The 19,841-nt window shown below is 38.0% G+C and overlaps 1 protein-coding gene across 2 annotated transcripts; it reads left to right on the forward strand.

Moving 5' to 3' along the window:
• Window positions 1-1,385: 1,385 nt before the first annotated feature.
• Window positions 1,386-17,264, forward strand: DECR1 (2,4-dienoyl-CoA reductase 1). Of its 2 annotated transcripts, none has more exons than XM_069779640.1 (10): window positions 1,386-1,533; window positions 3,789-3,991; window positions 4,977-5,034; window positions 5,183-5,269; window positions 7,806-7,953; window positions 11,122-11,221; window positions 12,487-12,559; window positions 14,737-14,883; window positions 15,199-15,261; window positions 15,359-17,264. In XM_069779640.1, the coding sequence occupies exons 1-10, from the start codon at window positions 1,459-1,461 to the stop codon at window positions 15,416-15,418; spliced, it is 1,014 nt and encodes a 337-aa protein (XP_069635741.1). In that variant the 5' UTR covers window positions 1,386-1,458; the 3' UTR covers window positions 15,419-17,264. The 2 variants fall into 2 exon arrangements, with proteins under 2 accessions (XP_069635741.1, XP_009918978.2); XM_009920676.2 differs by lacking the exon at window positions 1,386-1,533 and adding an exon at window positions 2,077-2,197.
• Window positions 17,265-19,841: the final 2,577 nt, after the last annotated feature.

Here is a 19,841-nt window from a genome sequence, read left to right on the forward strand (position 1 = left end):
TTTTGTTCAGTGATTACATATCTCTTGCGACTCAGTGTGTTTTGAATTAACTGATTTTAATGAAATGTTACAATCTAAACCTTACAGTGACTCTTTAACACCTACCAGATGTTTGACATACAACTTTAATGGTATTGTGGCAATTACTGCTTAGTGGTGTGGCACTATTGCTTCAGTGGCTGCCAGGCAGTATGCAGGACTAATAATGATATTACGTACCGTAGAACTTACTGTACCAAAACATCAATATTTAGAACTTACCGTACCAACAGAACATCAATATTTTTTTTTCTCTGAATGTTGAACATTGAGCTGTTTGACCATTTTTATACAGGGTGCTGATGACTAAGGTGTAGGATTTTAATTCTGATGCTTCTGAACTCCCATAGCAGTGTGTATTCAGTTTGCCCTGAATTCTTAATTCAAAAGTTGATAGTGACAAGTTTTTTGTCTTTCATGCCAAGTTTTGTAACTGTGTAGATTCATTGTCGTGGTCTCTTCTCCTCAAAACCTGCAGCTTTATCGAATCCATAGGTTCTTACAGCTACCATGCTAGTCCCCCACCTCCTTTCCCTGCCATTCCTTGTGGCCAGGTATGACTCTGCAGGCTTCTCTGCCTTATTACCCAGGCTGTGCAAAAGGGCCGGTATCAGTCAGTCATTACCTTTCCGATCGGCCAGTCTTTGTGCTCAGCACAGGTAAATCAAATTTCTTGTTATCTCAACATAATCCCCTGTAGATTAACATGGTTTAATGTTCACAGGCTGCTCAGGCCTTTTCTGAACTCCATTGACAGTGCTGAATTTGAAATGAGGAATCTTGGTCTTTCTAGTAAACCTCACAGCAGTCAACAAGATGAAAGGTGTTGGTGTGTGCAGTGGAGCCAGCACGGAGCCCCTCTGCTGCTGCCCTCAGGGAGTGACCCGTGGATGCGGTCAGCACAATCTCACCCCAAATCAGGCCGTGTGTTACCCACCCCATTTGAAATCCCAATGAGCAGACTGCTGTGCCATTGCTTTTCTCGTATTTCTTAAACAACCCCTTTCCCCAAAAAACACGTGCCAAGAACTGGCAAAACTGCTGGAGAGAAGCCATGCTAAAGGCAAAGAAAAAAAAAAAAGTTATTTAGTGTCCTTCAAATAGCATTGAGTAAATAAATAATTTGCAAAAAAACCCCACCCCACCCCAGTGAAGCATATAAACCGAACCGAGCGCAATCTGTCCCTCGCCGCTGGGACGCGAGGCCGCGGGGCGGTGGTAGTGGCCGGGCGAGGAGCCCCTGGGGCGGCCGGCGGGGCCGCGATTTCGCGCTGCAGCCGCCACCTCGCCCCCGCCAGCGGCCCCCTGCCTGCCTGGGGCCGGCGGGCAGGCCCGGCGGCCGGACCGCCTCCCGCCCGGGGCGGGCGCCGGCCCCGGCCCCGGAGCAGGCGCACAGCGCGGGGCCCGCGGCAGGGAACCATGGCGGCCGTGGCGCGGGGGGGGCGGTGCGGCGTCCGTGGCGGTGTCGCGGTCTGCTTCTCTGGCACCGGGCGGGTAAGGCGCCCCTGTTCTGGTGGGGCCGAGGGTAGTCGGCCGGCGCTTACGGGTGTGCTCCGCGGCCCGCTCCCCCGGGGCTGTCCGGGCGCACTTGTCCCCTCAGAGGGCACGGCGGCCACCTGCGAGCGGTGCTGCCCGTCGGGCCGACGCCGCCCGGCCGCCTCACGGGCTGCCGCCCCCCCGCCCCGCAACCGAAGCGGTGTCGAGGGGCGGCCCGGGCTTGAGTGGGGCTCCGGCTGCTGCGGTTTGGGGAAACGGCCAAAACATCTGCCGAGGGCGGGGACGACCCCCGGTTCTCCTCGGTTCCCGGCGCAACCCGCGCTGTCCCTGTCCGCCACGGAGCCCTCGCAGAGGTGCTCCCCGGGACAGAGCCCCCTGCCCCGCCGCGGGGCGGTCGCCGTTTCTCTCCCGTTTCGGTAGAGGCTGTGGAGGCCTTGTTACCGCCCTTTGATCCTGACAGCAAAGTCATGCAGTGCCATTTGGGTGAAGTGGTTTGAATGTTGCCGTCTGTCCAAGCAGTGCCACGGCTGATTTGTGTGGGTGTCGCAGGAGGCCGTTTCTAGTGAGTTCTGCCCAGGCACAGCGCTTCTTACTGGCGAGTGCTTGTGTACTTCCGAGAGCACCTTCTGCGGTAATTTCAGGATTCACTTCCACCCCCTGGGTGAGGGTGGTTTTTGGGGTTGTTCGTGCTTGGGGGGGAGGGGGGGTTAAAGCCGTTTCCTGGCTTCTTTGTATGTCTGTTTACACGTGAGGTTTAACTTAAAACCTTGACCTTAAATAGTAGAATGATTAAATTGAGTGGATCCTGTCACAGAAGCTGTGTGTGCAAGCTAGTAATGAGATGAGAGCAGTCTCATGAAAAGATGGCTGAATTATACCAACTTTACTGGCTGCTTGATACCACTACGGTACTTGATTAGTCTTGGTGCAGTCCTACTGCCTGTCCCTGCTGTGGCCTCATCTTCCTCCCCCAGGCAGGGGGAAAGCTGCTTGCACGGTTTCTGTAGTGGTGAGCAAGAGGAGTGGGCTGTGTCCGTCACTAACAGCACCTGATCAGGGAGACTCAGTACTGCGTAGGGATTATCCCCGGTTACCTTCTTATACTGGACGAAGAGGGAGCCCAGATGCCGTCTTGGTTTGCATGAGCTGAAGTTCTCCAGGGGGAGGAGCCCTTCTCTCTCCCTGCATACCTGAAGAGAGAGGAGATGAGTAGGGGACTACTAAGAAAGACCCAAAACAGAATCTTCACACTCCCCTTTCCTGGTCGTTTAATAGTATTCTGGTACTCCGTGAAAATACGCAAAATTTATTTTCGCTGGGAGAATTAAAAAAAAAAAAAAATCATCAGTATTTTACAGACATTTGGTGGCAGATCTGATCTGTAGGATTTTGTTATTTCAGAAAAATGTTGTGACATTCTTTGGATTTTCCATTTGGTCTGCTTGTGTTCCTTAGAACCACCACCTTTCGTTTAGTTTTTTCTTTGTGAGAAGTTGTGGTGTCCAAGTTCCAGAAAGAATCCCTAAAGTACACATTTAATATAAATGCTGTGGGACTTGCTGCACTGCTTTACTTTTGTGATAATTTTAGCTTTAGTTTGAGCTTTACTATCTTAATTTTGTTCTACATAATGCCCACAACTCTTCTTCACTCTTAGCTTTTGTTTCATCATTTCTTTGGAACGTCAGCTCCATTAAATGGGCGGTGTAATTCCATGATTATTCTCTGTTTTCACTTGTTACTCATATGCAAACGTATTATCACACAGAAGGATTCATGTGCACACTTTCTCAGGCCAGCTTTAAGCTCTGCGAAATCCCCATCCCTGTGCATTGTAGCTGCGGCATGTACAGATTATGCATAAAGTACCGTACATATATGAATCTGAAACCCAAATCCTGCTGGGAATCTGGAATTAGTTGGTAATGGTTTTCTACACACTTCAGTAAAAGTGACAGACGTAAGAATAACTGACTTTCAAAATAACAAAAATAATGATTAAAATATTTTTTCAATAGTTCTTTAGTTGCATAGAAGGTCTGAAAATAGCTCAGGTGCTTTCCTAGTCTAGTATTAGCATTTATATGAAGGTCCATGTGTTTTAGTATAATACAATGTAATTGTTCTTACATTCAGTTTATAATAAGGTAGTTATGGTTGTTACCTCCGCTGTCATCAGAAAATCTAATCTTGTGTAACAGTCCTGTATCCAGAAATGAGAAAAAACTAACTTTCCTCTTTCCCCCCCCCAGTTTTTCAGCCGTGGGCCAAATGTGCTGCATCAAGACAGCAGTGCACCCCAAGCTGCATTCTTTTCACCTCTTCAGAAGGTGATGTTGCCACCAAATACTTTTCAAGGGAAAGTGGCCTTTATAACTGGTGGAGGTACTGGGATTGGCAAAGGGATGACAACAGCTTTGTCCAGTTTAGGAGCCCAGTGTGTTATAGCAAGCAGGTAAATATTAATGGATGTTTTAGGGCTTTCATTTAGTACTGAGTGCTGAACAGATCTGCTTTCTTCTTCATAATGGATCTTGTTTTCTTCTTCATAAAATGGGTAAATTTATTCTATTTACTCTGTTTCAGTACACTTTTAAATTATAATGTCATATTGCAAATACCAGAAATTTGCAGATCCATCTACAAGTGTCTAATGGTGTAACCAGCAGTAGGAAGAAATAAGCTAAACGCATTTCCATGAAATGTGGCAGCAAAATAAACAACCTGGACTATTAGACATAAATTCAAACAAAGCCTAATAGAGAACACAAAATTGAAATGGCCATTGTTGAACATTTTGAATGTATTATTGCAGGTGTTCTTGATACAGATTTGAATTGAAGTAAAGAATTAAAGCCATTCCTCCTAATTCTTGTGACTTTAAAAACAGCCCTGATTTTCTCTTAATGAAGATGATCTTTATACATTTCTCTTAAGTAGCACTACAGTAAAGACTAGAAAAACAATCTCATTTTTAATCAAAATAAACAACAAAAGTGTTGTGACAGTTGTCCAAATGGTGGTTTATATATTTAGTTTTAAATCTGAATATGCGTGTTCCTTCTAAAATACTAGTAGAGTAGTAGCTAAAACTAAGTTTGTTATGATCATGTACTCGGAATGGAAATATTTTTTCTAGCTTACCATGTTTAGCCAAAGATAGTCTTTTATTGTAGTCACCTTGAGTTGCTTTCAAGTAGCAGTAACCAGAAATTACTTAGATTTAAATAGTTTTCTTTCAGAAAGTTAGTGACTAAATATAGTTTCTATCTTAAAGCTCAATTTCAATGAAAATCGGCAACACACATGCGCGCACACACATATTAAATGGTATTTTAAGGTTTAGCACATATTTGCTAAGAAAAAATCACCAGATTTTATTAATCTGAATTGTAATTGCATTTAATTGAAATTTAGTGACATTGTATACTTATTTCTAGGAAGCTTGATGTTTTGAAAGGAGCAGCAGAAGAAATTTCTTCTAAAACAGGGAATAAGGTAAATTTTTACAGAATTGTGAATATGTTAGTTATTATGCTTTAAATGATTATAGGATTTTTATGCATTCATGTGCTTCTGTGGGCTTGTTTAATTTATAAGTGATATGGGTTTGAAGTCTTACAGCTGCCTTTCTGTTATTATATAGGTTCATGCCATCCAGTGTGATGTGAGAGATCCAGTTTCAGTTAAGAATGCTGTTGCTGAAATAATCAAAGTGGCAGGACATCCTGATGTAAGTGTTCTAGTGAAAGGAAAGAACTTTAGTCTTCGTTACTGAAAATACTCTGTATAGTAGGCATGAAGAAAATGACTGATAGAAAGTTAATGGAATCTAAAGAGACACTAGACAAAACGTGGCTGTACTTCAAGATAAAGCTAACATTCACAGTTAGACTGGTTACTGTCTTCCTGTGGTTCTTAAAATGCTTAGTGGCCAAGTAGACAAAACGTTGTTGTCTTTACTCTAATGACTGACAGTTTCTTTGTAAACAGTGGGACAATTATGATGGGATTCTTTGAATTAAGTGAATGGAATATTGCTGTTAAATCCTCCTGAAAAGGTAACTTACTTGTGTTGGTACTGAATTACACCTGTTGCTTATTAACAGAATGTTTCACAAATTAGAAATGGAAGTAATCATAAACGTCTTCTTTGGTTCTTGCTTAGCTTATTAAAATACACAAAGAAGGCTCCAACTTGAAAACTAAATTCTCATAAAATCCAGAAAAAAATCTTCAGTCAGGCTAAGCATCTATTTTTTAATAGTTTGGCACAAAATACAGAGCTCTCTACATCAGACTGTTGCTTTGAGAAGGGTGGTCTGGAGGAGTCTGAACAATGATAGGCACCAAACTCTGATTTGATCGTGAGAAACAATTCAGATTCTATTAGCTGATAGAAAGTGTGATGAGAGTGTTAACATCTATGTAAAGGATAGTCAGTGAGATTTAAACTGTTTACTGTAGATTTATAACTCTCATCTGTGTGATGTAGACACTTTGCATTCAACAATAGCTTCCTGTGGACATGGAAGAGTACCTGCTGAATTCTAAATGTGCTAAGAAGTGGAGAAACTATTTCTCACAGCTGTATGCTGTAACAGTGCTGTAAAATACTATTTCTCACAGCTGTATGCTGTAACAGTGCTGTAAAATAAGACAGTTTACTGTCCTGATTTTGTAGACAAGATACTCTGGAAGTTATTTTGACTGCTAGTTACTGCAGTTTTTGGTCAAAGCACATCTGTCACCATGATCTCCAGGTTTTAAGTGCGTATAGAGAGGGAGGAGACTTCTTCCTATATATTACGGTTTTAGTACACCAGTAATTTTCTGAATAAATACTTCCCATGACGTGTTCTTTACAAGCATTTCCTTTCTCTTTAATTTCACATATTCTGTGTGTTTAAGAGAGACTGCAGAGTAAATTGAATATTCAGTTCTTTTTGTCTGGTTTTTGTCTTAGTGACAGACATGGCATGTAAGTTTATGAATACTACAAGCCTGAGTGTCACTGCCACTGTGCATTTAAGGTGAGGTCTCAAAGATAGAAGTTAATGGCAGTATCATATTCCTTCTATCTTTGTTTTGTTCATTCTGTCCCCAAGACTGTTACACCCAATTAGAAAGCAGTCATTCTTTTGTCATATGGATTGTTCGGGCAGTCATATGTATCTACATACCTCAAAGACTGTATCATGCAGTCTTTACTTCACTAGTTTTATTATTGTGTTTTTGCTGTATTTATTCAGTGATTCAGTTAACCTCGTCAGTGTCTTGAGGTGTTTGGATTTTATTTTATTTTTTCTACAGACTGTAGGGAGGCCTTTAAATTGTATTTGCCATCTATATGTGTAATTTATGGCTGTTGTATTGTATTTGTTTTATATTCATGCAATATGTACTGTGCTGTGTTTTGTTACTGAAAATTCTAATGTCTTAATTTAGCCCAGAACTTCTTCAGGACAAAGACTTGGTTTTATGTGCAAACCTCCATGAATCTAGGTACTATTCCATAAGTAATACACTGTTTTATTGCTTCAGTACATTATATTATTATTAAATACACAAGATCTGGCCACATAAGTTTTGGTTTAAAAACTGCTTATGTGATGCTTATTCCCCTTAAAAATATATATCTAACTGCTACCTTGAAGGGCTAAGCACAAGATATATCGAAAGTGTCCTCTACCTAATTATTTTTAGTAGAAAGGCAACAAGTGACAGATATACATCTATTTGAAAAAGGTTTTGTACTAGTTGCTTGCAGTTCACTAAATCATAATATTCTGTTTGTCATGACTGATTAGACTTCCTGTTATGCAACAGTCAGCTAATCCAGACTTTAGTCATCAGGTTACCTGAACTTCTTTTGCTTTTATTCCCATGCATCCATTACATTAAATATGATATGTTATCTTGACACTCGGTGGGGACAAATTTTTCTGTTAGGATGCACCTCAGACACTATGGAAAATAGCGACTTAAGTCACCCTCTACGTTTAAAGTTCCTCAGTACTAAACTAGTAACTACGGCAGTTTGGAAATACAGCTCATTTTCTGTTACTGATACATATCTATGCTGCAGATGTTAAAATTTCTGATGGATTATTTCCTCTCTCTCTCTTCCCTCCTCCGGTACCTTGTTTGATGAGGATATTTTTACTTTTCTACCTGGAAACGCTAAGAAGTTCCTTCTAAATTCTTTCCTTTTCTCTCAGGAAGAGTTGGGTTTAGTTAACTCTTAGGTTTTCCTTCATGTGTTTCAGGTTGTGATAAACAATGCAGCTGGAAACTTTATTTCCCCTTCTGAACGACTTTCTGCTAATGCATGGAAAACAATAACTGATATTGTGCTTAACGGTACCGCTTTTGTAACTCTGGAAATCGGAAAGGAGCTCATTAAAGTACAAAAAGGTATTTAAGATAAATGGTAACTAAGCATTGTGACATAGTATTATAACTTCCTTGCCTTGCTATTATTATAGCCAGTTTTGAGAGTTTGAAAAGAAACACAATCTTTAACATTCTACGTATTATCTAGAAAGAAACTTCATTTTCAGTAAAGCCGTACTTAAATGTCACACAGTAGAACTGGCTAGCAATTACTTCATTGTAGAATCTGCTCGTAAAATTGGACCCAGAGGCCAGGAGGTTGAATATAAAAATCTGATCGCAGAGTTTGTACTAATAAATGGTTTTTAAAAATTAAAAAATAAGGCTTTGTTTAAAACATATGCTGTTATTTCTTTTGAGTCTTCTATATCTATGTTGGTTTCATTGAGCAACTGAACATGTGGCATTTACTTAAATGAACAGCAAGTCAGGATATCGCTTTGAATTTTCCTCCTACACTTCAATAAATAAAATTCAAAGCTGTGTTAAATGACTAATTGCACTAGAGAATATTACCTTTGAGATAATTTGAAAAAGAATTTCAAAATTGAAATCAGTGTTAGGTTTTATTTTCTCGTGTATAATTCTTAGTTCTAGACTACCTAGAAGTTTGGTATTTTAGCTTTACCTTAAAAATACGATAGTTCTTTGATGTACTATTTAGCTAAAGATTTATTTAACCAGATTATTGCCTTTAGGGGAAAGATACTGTATGCCCTTCTGTGTTATATTATAGATATATACAAAGAACTGCTTTCATTTTACATTATCCTCTAGTTATGAATTGAAAAACATTGAGCTTATTTTTTTTTATCAGAATTATATAATCTCAAATAGCGTTTAAAAGCAGTGAGGTATATTATGGTTTTCCATGTGCCCTCACTTCTGAATCATGTTTTCTAGGTACAGCCACTGTGTTGAAATAATCCTTTTGTGCACTGTATTTCTCTAACTCCTGAATTAGTTGAATTTCTTCAAAACTCCTTTCCAAAAAGTACTCAGTGGGTTTATACTATTTAGTGATAACAATATAAAGTTGTTTCAGTAAGTCTGTAACAGTTTTGGTCAGTTGACAAGGTATTTCCCACATCTATTTTAGCAACACATGCAAAAATCCTTTCTGCCATTCTAGTGCTAATATTACCACATTAAAAACCCATCCCCAACTTTGACTTACTGTATTGGTATGACTTGATGGCCTGCCAAATGCATGCAGTGTCTCCCTATAGTAATGTGAAATACAGCTTTAAAAATGCCTTTGTCTGTGCTGCTGTTGAATGAAAAAATACTTTCCTTGCTTCCACCCTCAAATTTGGCAAAATCCAGAAGTCATTCACCTTCATGTTGTCTCTCTTCCTCTCACTTCTAAGCTTCCAAAACGTGAATTTCTTTTGCTATTACTTGCATGCCTTCTTTCTAGGGGATTGCATCTGTGAGTGAGACTTTTGATTTAAGGCTTTCTTTAAGACATATTTTTGCAAGTAAATCAAGTGTACCTGTTTGTCCTGTCATTCTCCACCTTCATTTTCTTTTTACTTGCTTGGTTTTTTTAAGTTTGAGCAGAGACCTTAGTTTCTTAAGTGATGGAGATGCTACCCAATACAAATATTTTAGAACAGTCTGTGAGGGTGCTATACATCTGACAGTTCCTAGAACACTGGCACATCCTTTAGGTCTGCGGTATGACCTGCGTTAAACCTAATTTAGTAAACAATAAAAGTGCTCTGCTTTCAGACTCTTAAGTTTGTACTGGTATTTAAAAAGGATTTGTAATCTGCCAGTGCGTTATTTATGCACTGAAGTTTTACAAAATGAGGATTTAATTGGTTAGATATTGTTCATTTTATGGTTATAGGCTTTAAAAATAAAAATTGTGCATGAACTGAAGTGTACTTTAAACTTCAGAGCTGTAAAGTTATCAGTCATTCTTGCTTTTGTGTTAGGTTCACCCAACTCACCTCTATTTAACCTGTATTTTAAAAATTCTGTGGTTTAATTCTGCAAAATGTATAATTAACAATCAACTCTAGATAACTTCAAAGTTGTTCTGTGGATTTTTTGCCTGTGTTGTGATTTCTTTTAAAAAGTCTCTCACTGTAGACTATTTTTGTAAACAGGGTCCCTGGTTTCTGGATATCTGCTGGCATTTCTGTCAGTGCTTGTTTATGGTTCCCTTTAGTTTCTCTTACGTAACATTACTGTAATTTTTTAATTGAGTCTCTACTTCATCGTCACATACGTTCTATAAGTAACGTATTGTTTTAGAAATATCCCTTGGGTAGCTATTCTAATTAAATTATTTTTAAAATACAGTAAGTAGAACAGTTATTTTAGATACTGTGGCGTAAGCAGTGAGCTGTTGTCCCTTGTCCTCCATTTCCAAGTTAAAGTTCATGCTAGTTATTGATCAGACAATTATAATTTGCAGGCTTCTATAAAAAAAAAAAAAGATTAATTAAACAGTTGCAGTTTCCATTATTTTCCATAACATTTTTGCTAAATCTGTCATAAAATTTAACATATAAAAGAAAGCAGTCTTTTTATAATACAGTTTGTTGTGATACTAATGGGAGAAAGTTATGCAGGTTGACTTTGTCGTAAGCTCTACTGTAGAAAAAGCTTCTGAAAAGTTCTTAAAAAAAACTCCTCTTTTTTTCTGCATAAACTTTAACTCAAGGCCTAAACTGTGTCATTTTAAGATTATGCCAAACCTAATTGTTCATGCTGATTTTTTTCTATTTTATGGGGGTTTTTTCAGCCAGGAATTGAGGAAATTAGGGCAAATTACCTGGTTAGTGACCACTAGGCTAGTGCACCTTCTAAAAAGACACTGTGAGATCTTAGGCCTTCATTCCACTTAGACTGATTTGCACACATAATTCATTATCAGTAGAAGTCTGAGGGTTTAGACCTTTGGGGCCTAATCAATAGCTATTTACACTTACATGGAATAACTCTTAACATTCATGGAAAAGAGGGAACTGAAATAAAAGGATTGAAAGCAAGGTTTCCAAGACTAGATTTTTAAAGTATCTTTTTACAACCCAACGTGAAATGGCATCCCTGACGCTTGAGCTGCAAACCTCTGTACCACTGAGGTTGCTTTTATCTTAAGTTCAGAGTTTGATCTTCATGCATTTTTTGTTTGTTTGATGTGTGTGGGGTTTTTAATGTTTTTGCAACTTCCAGGAGCAGCATTCCTGGCTATTACGACAATTTATGCAGAGAGTGGTTCAGGATTTGTGTTGCCAAGTGCCTCTGCCAAAGCTGGTGTAGAAGCAATGAGCAAGTGAGTAATGTAGCAAAATGCGTGTTCTGCTTTTCACATCTTTGAGGTAGGTTAATTGGTCTATAAAAATGGAGCTAGTTGGAATAGTCCTCCTGTTTCACTGTATCATAAAAGAACCTCCCAGCCTCCAGTATCCTAGCAAGAAAATAGTATTGTCACCTTCTTACAGAAGGAAGTATTAGCTGCTATTATTATGATGATTTTTAATCACAAGGATGAGTAGATGATTTTTATCACAAGAATGAGATAAGGGTAAGTGGAACTACTTTTGGCAATAGCAAGTTCTAAAATTTCAGTTAGAGAGTTTCGATAATCAGATTCTCTTGCATTCTTATAGGCGAGCCAGCACTTAAAGACAGTTATTAGGGCAACTGTTCGAGGTCTGTAGTGCCTTCCACTTTCTTTTGTTTCAGGAAAAGATGTGCTTGTATTTGGATGGAGTATACTGTTGCTTCACCTATCTAGTTTCATAAAGAAATGTTTCCTGTCACTATTTTAAATTAAGGTCTGCAGTTATACTTCATTCAGAACAGTATCATGTGACGTATCCATGTTACTCAGCAAACAAAAGGATTTCTATCATTATTAACTATAGGGCAATCCTCCATAGCAAATAGATCCTCCTCTGCACTTCAGCAGAAGGAATTTAGGCAGCCTTTTAGTAACTAGAATTCTGTATCCAGAAAAAAATGAGGGAATGAGTCATGGTCTTGTTTTCTGTTCTGTAAAGCTGTAACTGAAGTGTGTACTTTTCAGAGACTTTGACGCAGCTAATTCATTCACTGTAGTAGATGATCTACCTGAAGTACTGCTTATGCAGAGAAATTATTCTACTGGTCTGATTTTAGAATGTAACCTCTGCTTAGTGTTATTTCAACACATCTAATGTGAGAGCTACGTTGAAAATGTTAGGAATGTATACTTGTGGGATAATCTAAATTACCAGAGAAAGGTGGTAGCCTAACAGTTGTTTGTCAAGGAGTTTAGGTGCCAAAATTATCTGTATGATCTGTGACGGAGAAAGAATTGCTTCTTAATGTTGTTTTATCTATGATGCATCTATTAAATCAGTATTCCTCCATTTATGAGTGTGATTTTTTTCTTCTCTGAAATGTTTTTATTAAGAACACAAAAAAACCCCTTAAGTAGAAATGTCTGCTTCAGGAAAATCCCAGTATTTATACGTTTGATTCAGTTTTGAATACTTTTTTTTGCTGAATAGCATTGTGTTTAAAATACTGATGCGTTCTGTTAATGAATTTTAGGTCTCTTGCGGCTGAATGGGGTAAATATGGCATGAGATTCAATGTGATTCAACCAGGTCCAATAAAAACAAAGGTACATACCATGAAGTGAAACACAGCCTTGAATATGCTTTATAGTACAGACTTAACTTTAAGATAGTCTAACCTCTTCTACGACTGTTGAATTCAAGTATGATTTCCTTGGTAGTCAAGACTGTGCTGGAATATTGAACACGCTACCTCTCAATTCTTTCGTAAAATAGAATTTCTTGAACTTCTGAAACATGCTACTGTGCCTTCTACTACACTAATATAAATGAAGCCTTTTTTTTAGTGTTTTAAAGAAATGATAATCAAAATATTTAATGTTGCTTCTTACCAACTGTACATACCTAGTTTGTCAAGTGAAGTGAATTCTTAGACTTGTTGGAGTGTCTATTTCTGCCTGAACTCCTAATTCTTAAACAAAACAACTCATCAATTCCAAAATTTCAGAATCTCTTTTAGGTGTATGAGAAGAGAATTTCACTAGTTTTGTTAAAAATCACAAAACTAGAAAGAGAAAAATAAGTCAGCAAGGAAATGTGAAGCTTTGATATGAGTAAAAAGGACTGGAGGGTTTGAAGGAAGTAATCCAGACCAGCTGGAACAGGAAAAAAAAAGAAAGTAGTCCTGCAAGAGGGGAGAGGAGGATCCATTTCACATTGAATCAAAATATTACAATTATGATCAGTAACAGCTAATAATGGTATTACTGCTGCCTGTAAAATGTTTCACAGTTGGTTTTGCTGTTGTTTTGGGGGTAGGGGTACAGGGTTGCTGCTTCTTTTTTTTCTTTTTTTTTTCTTTTTTTCCTTTTTTTCCTGTTGTCAGTATTAGATGCTACATTGGACAACTCAGTTTTCCCTTTTTTGACTGTAAAGAAAGGTAAGTGCAGTATCAGCAGGGTTGTAAAAATGTTGAAACAACATGACAGATCAGACCACAAGTCCTCCAGGCCTTGTATCTGGTGAATTTTTAGGCAAGAGTAGAAGAAAAATATTTCATGACATTTCTTCTTTGTCTCCAGCCTTTGGTAGTCTATGGCGCAGGGAGTTTGATACAGTTGGTATCTCTTCATATTGTAGTCATCTTGATGGATTTTCTTCTTCCATTAGTTTGTCGTGCTCCTTTTGAATCTGTATAAACTTTTGGCATCCACTATATCATATGGCAAGATCACTTTGATTTATAGATTCTTATAATTTTTGGCAAGTTAACTGCTTTAAATGTCAATATTGCTACCTCCCCTTAATGTTTCTGATTTAACCTAATAGTGAGATTTGAGATCTCCCATTTGAGATACTGTGTGTTCTTAAGAAAGTACTACATTTGTCATACTGGTTCCAAGTTAAAATTTCCCTGAAAGCATAAAAAGGCAGATAGGCTTTACTTAAAACAGCATATTGCAGAATCGAGGCTTTCTGTCTTATGGGCTACATCCATGTCTTTAAGAAACACTGTTGTGAGTCATGATAGGAAAAGAAAAAAGTGTACAAGTGCGATACCGTTAAGCTTATAAACTGGCATTTAAAAACATGGCAATAGAAGACTTAAATGGCATGAGTACAGCCATGATTACATAAATTACAGTGTGCTTTAACTCTCGTAACTGAAGTAACTTAACATAAATGTTACTAACACATTTCTGATTTGGCTGAGGAGGTTGTTTCCTTGTGGAGGAGCCAGGAAGAGCAAAAAACCTCTTCTATTTCCCATGCCATTCTAAGCTATTTGAATACTAGAACTTCCAGTGACTTAGTTTAGTTCTAGCCATTGATGCAATTTAACTGAACTTGATATTTTTTTTTCTTTCTAGTTTTACTTACTCTGTGTCATGTATAATTTATTTCTGTCACTTTCCTGCTCCTCTTCTCCCCTCCTTCCTCTCCCCTGTCCATGCAGCAATTTTGAGTCTTGCTTATTTCCTCAAATGTGTATCAAGGGTGTTTGGGAAACAAAGATTTCGTAGATAGATGGTGGGTGACTGTCCCAAACATGTTAAATTCCAGCTTATATTCCTCAGTGGATGCCTATCAGTGCAACAGGGATAAATTGTTTTTTTGTTTCCCACTTTCTTCTTTTTCATCCTACTGACAGACAGGGTGTAGACTGTTTATTCACAAATGTTAACTTCCATATTGTTTATGTGGAGTCAAATCTCTGTTGGATTTCAATTTCTGATGTAGTTATAACTTTTTTTTTTTTTTAAATGTTTCTCTTAATTCTCAGGGTGCTTTTAGCCGTCTTGACCCAACAGGCTCATTTGAGAAGAACATAATTGAGAGGATTCCCTGTGGTCGTCTGGGAACTGTAGAAGAAATTGCAAATCTTGCTGCCTATTTCTGCAGTGACTATGCAAGCTGGGTTAATGGAGCAGTGAGTTTTGGTTGATCTTGCTTATACAAGTAAACTGATGATGTTCTGAGTTTTGCTGATACTTTTTAAAGCCCTGATTTCGGAAATGAAACAAAACCAGTTACTTTGAAATTCTGTACCAGGATTATTAACCTTCTAATTGTAATACATAGTAGTTAGTACCTTTAAAAAGAACTTCTAAAAGTGATTGAATTACATTATTTTAAGCATGGATTTTTCTGATCCAAATCAATAAAAATTACTTTCACAATTCATAAGAAAGGAATGCTATAGAAAACTTACTATTATTAAATACACTGTTTATACTTTTTCTAGGTTATTAGAATGGATGGTGGAGAATATGTTTCTATGGCAGGAGAATTCAATGATTTGAAGAAGGTATTCAATTCCTTGCTTGCTGTTTTACATTCAGACAAATACTTAGATGTGTAACTATTATGTGGAATTCCAATAAAATGCTCTTTTCTTTTATTAGGTTACCAAAGAGCAGTGGGATGTGATGGAAGCAATGATTAGAAAAACAAAAGGCTCTTGAAGTACCTAACTGTATGGTGGAGTTCTTTGGAAATGAACCATGACTTTTTCATTAATATTTAGAAATAACCAATTGAGAAATAGCCTTCAAAGTATTTTGTATGCTAGTTTCAATAAGATATTTTGAAATTGTCATGTTTTGAATATAGCACGTATATTTTTCCCAATCTACAATCTAATCTGTTGCCACTAGTGAACAATGGTTGTTCACCGAAATTTTAATTGTTTTTTAGATTATGTCTTATATAGCCATGCTGTGGTCTACAATTAGCTGCCTTTTTTTTTTTTTTAATATTTTGGAGGGGTGGTTTGTTCCTCAGATATATGTAAGTGTCTCTTAATATTGTAATTCAAATAGCATTTCAGGACTACCATAACTGAATATGATTGCTAATCTGAGGAAAAACTAAGAAATTAAGTCCTAATCTTCACACTTCAGTAATAAGTCCTAAACTTGCAAATAACAGAGTTTCAGGTTATCAGCAGGACTACATACACGGAGATAGGATGTAACTCCTGTGGTTACGTACAAAATCTTGCAATGCATAACCATATTAGTCTCATCTTCTGCTGACATTTCCAGTCTGTTAATTATCTTATCCTGAACTTCAAAAATGGCATTTAAGGACTAGCAGTGCCTTTCTAAGGAGCTTACTCTTTGTCATAATTAAGTTAATGTTCTTGAAAATGAGAAAACAAAATACCATTTGCTATTAACGTGTGTGTGACTAGGGAAGTCTCTCCATAAAAAATGGTTTACTTAAGACTAGTAAAGGACATCAGTAAATTGGGACTGAAAACGTTGAAACCTCATTGTTTCATTTGCATTCACAGACTGGTACTAAAGAAGCTTTAAGATGTCATTACTTCTGAGTCTAGTCAGTTTATCCATCCCAAGTAAGCAGGTGTTTAAAATAAAGTACCCAAACCAACCAAACAAAACCAAGCAAGCAATGTTTATTGCTGTCCCTCTTTTAGTATTAATACATTTTCCAGATTAGGGAGTTGCCAGTTGTTTGTCCCCCCTGCTTCAAATGATGGATGGAATTCTTCAAAGAAATTAACAGGCTCTGGCCTTTACAACCTGAAATCCATGCCTTTTTTTTAAAAAATTTAAACCAAGCTCCAGACTGTCCACACATACAAGCATGGACATAGCTGTATGTGCTTTGAAATTGATGCAGTGATTTGAGAGTCAGGAATATAGAAGCAATTCAAGGATGTCTTCCTTCAAGTGCTGGCATTGCTTTACCTACACAGGCCATGCTTACATATGCCAGCATCTGACTGTTGAAATCATTTGATTGCCTTAATACGAAGCTGAAGCAAGCTAGTATATGTTCTGCTGAAAGGGTGGATTATATTAGTGCAGGCTTCCATGTGCCAGCTTTCCCTTGAGGGTGGTGGTCCTGTGGGGGATTGAACAGCATCTGTGCCACTGACAATAAAACCAGGCAAATATGTTTATCATAGCAGCCTTCAAGGTGTCTCTTGAACATAATGTAAAGCTTTTTTATAACATCTTGGGTTTTGGTAGGTCTACTGTCAAGATCAAGTTCTGACGTGATATCCATGTCTTTTCCCCCAAAAGTGATTTAATTGGGAAGTTAGGCTCATATATACTGTTCTTTGCTCACTGTTCTTTGCTTGTTGTCCTTTGCATATGCTTACATTTTCTCTTTGTGTGGGACACTGTTGCATATATGGCTTTGACACTTGAAAAAAAAGTTTCAGAAAAAAATTCAAAGGTATGTTTGTGAGCTGTGGTATGATCAAGTATTTCTCTGTGGTATTTAGTAGGGTATCCTCTGGAGATGGGCTATCAATAAAAAATAAGTTCCCACTGCTCTCTTGCATCCATGGGTGTGTACAACTTCTGCTATAGGAAAGTTTGTCATGTGGTTGAAGTATAGGACGGAAATAGAAGATAACCATGTTCAGTGTCCAACATTGTCACAGACTTTGTGTGACCTTAAGTTATTTCTTTTGCATCTGAACAGCAGTGCAGGTGCACTTTGCAGCATTCCCTCAGGAACTGGTCCTCTGAAGCAGGGAGACTGGCACATTCCTTTCAGCTCACAAAACATAGGTCCTGGGTGGGGCACAGGTGGCAAAGATCAAGAAAAGAGGCACAGTTCCAGTCTCAACATTAAGTTAGGATCAAGTCTATACTTGGCTTTGGGGGCTGGGAAGCACCGCTGGCTGCCACATATTCTTAATCCATCTCCCCTGCATATAAAATAATAGTAACAATACTAATTTTTTTTTAATCTTGCATACTCTTTTTTTATATTCCTACGTATTATTTAATGTATTTTTTAGATAGTGGAAGCAGAGGTGTTTTTTTTAGTGGGGGAAGGGTGAGATGGAAAAGGAAGGACAGAGGAGAAAAGGGGGATAAGCCTAGCCCAGCTACAATTATTTTTTTCCAAATATTTCAGCAGTCAGTACCGCGGTGCTTGGATGTAGTGCCTACTGATACAGTAAATGCCAGAAATCCATTATGAGGCTTTAAACACACAGACCCACTATTCTTTGGCTTAACCACCATGATAATACTGCTTTGCCTGCATATGTCCTTTGTTCAGAAAGTAAACTTTTTGGAGCTCAGTTCAAAAACATTTCTCTTCCACAGCAAAAGGCAGTGGGCTCCTATGCAAAAGTGCTTAAAGAATTTCAAGTGCTTTTGTAGTTTAAAATGAATACTGCTTCTTGACATGAAATTAAAAAATGAAAAGATCTTTGTCTTTCCTTCATTGCTTTACTCATCAGAGAGATTCAGGCCAACTTTGCATCTAGGAGAAACTCAGTTTAATTCACAGTGAACCTTTCAGGGACTGAAGTTCTTTTCTGAACCATCAGAGTTACTGGAGCATGTCCTTTAAGGGTGGGTTGTTATGCTTTATTTGATAAGGTCAGAATATTGAAGGGATGCCTCTTAAAGCCTGTCTTGTAAATAGATAGTGGATATTTATTCAATAACAGAACATTTATCACTTACAGAAACAGGTATTGCTTCCGAAGTATCTTCTACCTGTTCACTGTCCATAGCTAAATTAATTATTAATTGTAAAGTGACAACAAAACATTTTTAAAACATACGTTATTCAATGATAGAACCAGAAAGCACATTTGAAATTTTAATGAGCAACTATAATAAGAATAGCGTCTATTTTATCTTACCTATACCAATGACATCCATTTCAAACTATGCCAAGATAGTTGCTTTTAGATTCTGAACATTCTGTCTTGACAAGATGTATACAGTGTATTGACGCAGGTTTTAGAAATGGCATATAATGTTTTAAAGAGCTATGTGTTACGGCATAGCTTATAAAATATATCCTAGTATATAGAATTAGTTAAGTGAAAAAACTTAACTCTGATCTAGCCGTCCACTTCTGCAGGAGAATGGAATAGTCTGACTTGGATTCATTTCCTTCATTAAAAAAGTTGTTAGACTTGTTAGGGACATGAGAGGAACATTACTGTGAAGAGGTGAACCTTGAACATCTCAAGTTTATGTTTTACCTAAATACAATTTAATTGTTTGTTACTAAAGTAGCAACACAGGACATCTGAACTCAGGGAAAGAACAAGAGAAAGTAGCTTTGTAGTGACTACCTAACCCAGGCAGTGTCTGGCTGGACTTGGAGTTTCCAAAAGAATGTGTTCCTAAAGGCTGTGAGGATCAGACTGTCCTGAAAGAGGCATAAAATATCCCTAAATCCCAAGAGGTGCCCAATCCATAAGCATGCTCTGCAGCTGTACATTGCACACACTTATCACAGACTGCCATAAAGCATAGTCATCATGGCTACTTTATTCCAAACATAGCAAAAATGGTAGGAGATTGTATCCACATTAAGCACACTGTCTTAACGCTGACATATTTACCCTGAGACCCTTACATTCCTGACCCTACCTCAGATTGCCAGTGAGCCACAAGGTAAAGGGGACTATGTAAAAAGTACTGCTTTGCGGCATAATAATTTTATGGAGATGAAGTTGGATGGACAAGAAAGTGGAGGAAGGAGTCAGAAAAGGTGCTGGTATACATTGGAGATCACTGAAGGAGTCAGAAAAGGTGCTGGTATACATTGGAGATCACTAAAGGAGTCAGTAGGGTTGCAGAGGCAGTTTAATTTTCCTGGATCACAAAGAAAACTTCCCTGGAATCCAAATACCTTTTTTAAAATTACTTCTGCATGACCCGTCAGTCAAAAGTGTTAAAATGCTTCCACGAACTCAGATGAGAGACACTTGGAAAGGAGGATCCATTGTCTATTTTCAACTGGAAAGTACATCTTGTCTGCTTGATTAAATCTTGAAATTACCCTTTTTATTTCAGTTGATGATTTACTGTCTTTGAACCTGTTACAATTTCTTAGATTAATTCTGTGCTGTAAAAGTGGTATTGTATT

This window comes from Haliaeetus albicilla, chromosome 3 (assembly GCF_947461875.1).
Source record: "Haliaeetus albicilla chromosome 3, bHalAlb1.1, whole genome shotgun sequence".
Lineage (NCBI taxonomy): Eukaryota > Metazoa > Chordata > Aves > Accipitriformes > Accipitridae > Haliaeetus > Haliaeetus albicilla.

Excerpts from the sequence above, each read along its gene's own strand:
- DECR1 (XM_069779640.1), top strand. The coding sequence starts at position 1,459 with ATGGCGGCCGTGGCGCGGGGGGGGCGGTGCGGCGTCCGTGGCGGTGTC. Across the intron at positions 5,270-7,805 it reads AAGTGGCAGGACATCCTGAT|GTTGTGATAAACAATGCAGC; the intron begins GTAAGTGTTCTA and ends CATGTGTTTCAG. Across the intron at positions 12,560-14,736 it reads CAGGTCCAATAAAAACAAAG|GGTGCTTTTAGCCGTCTTGA; the intron begins GTACATACCATG and ends CTTAATTCTCAG.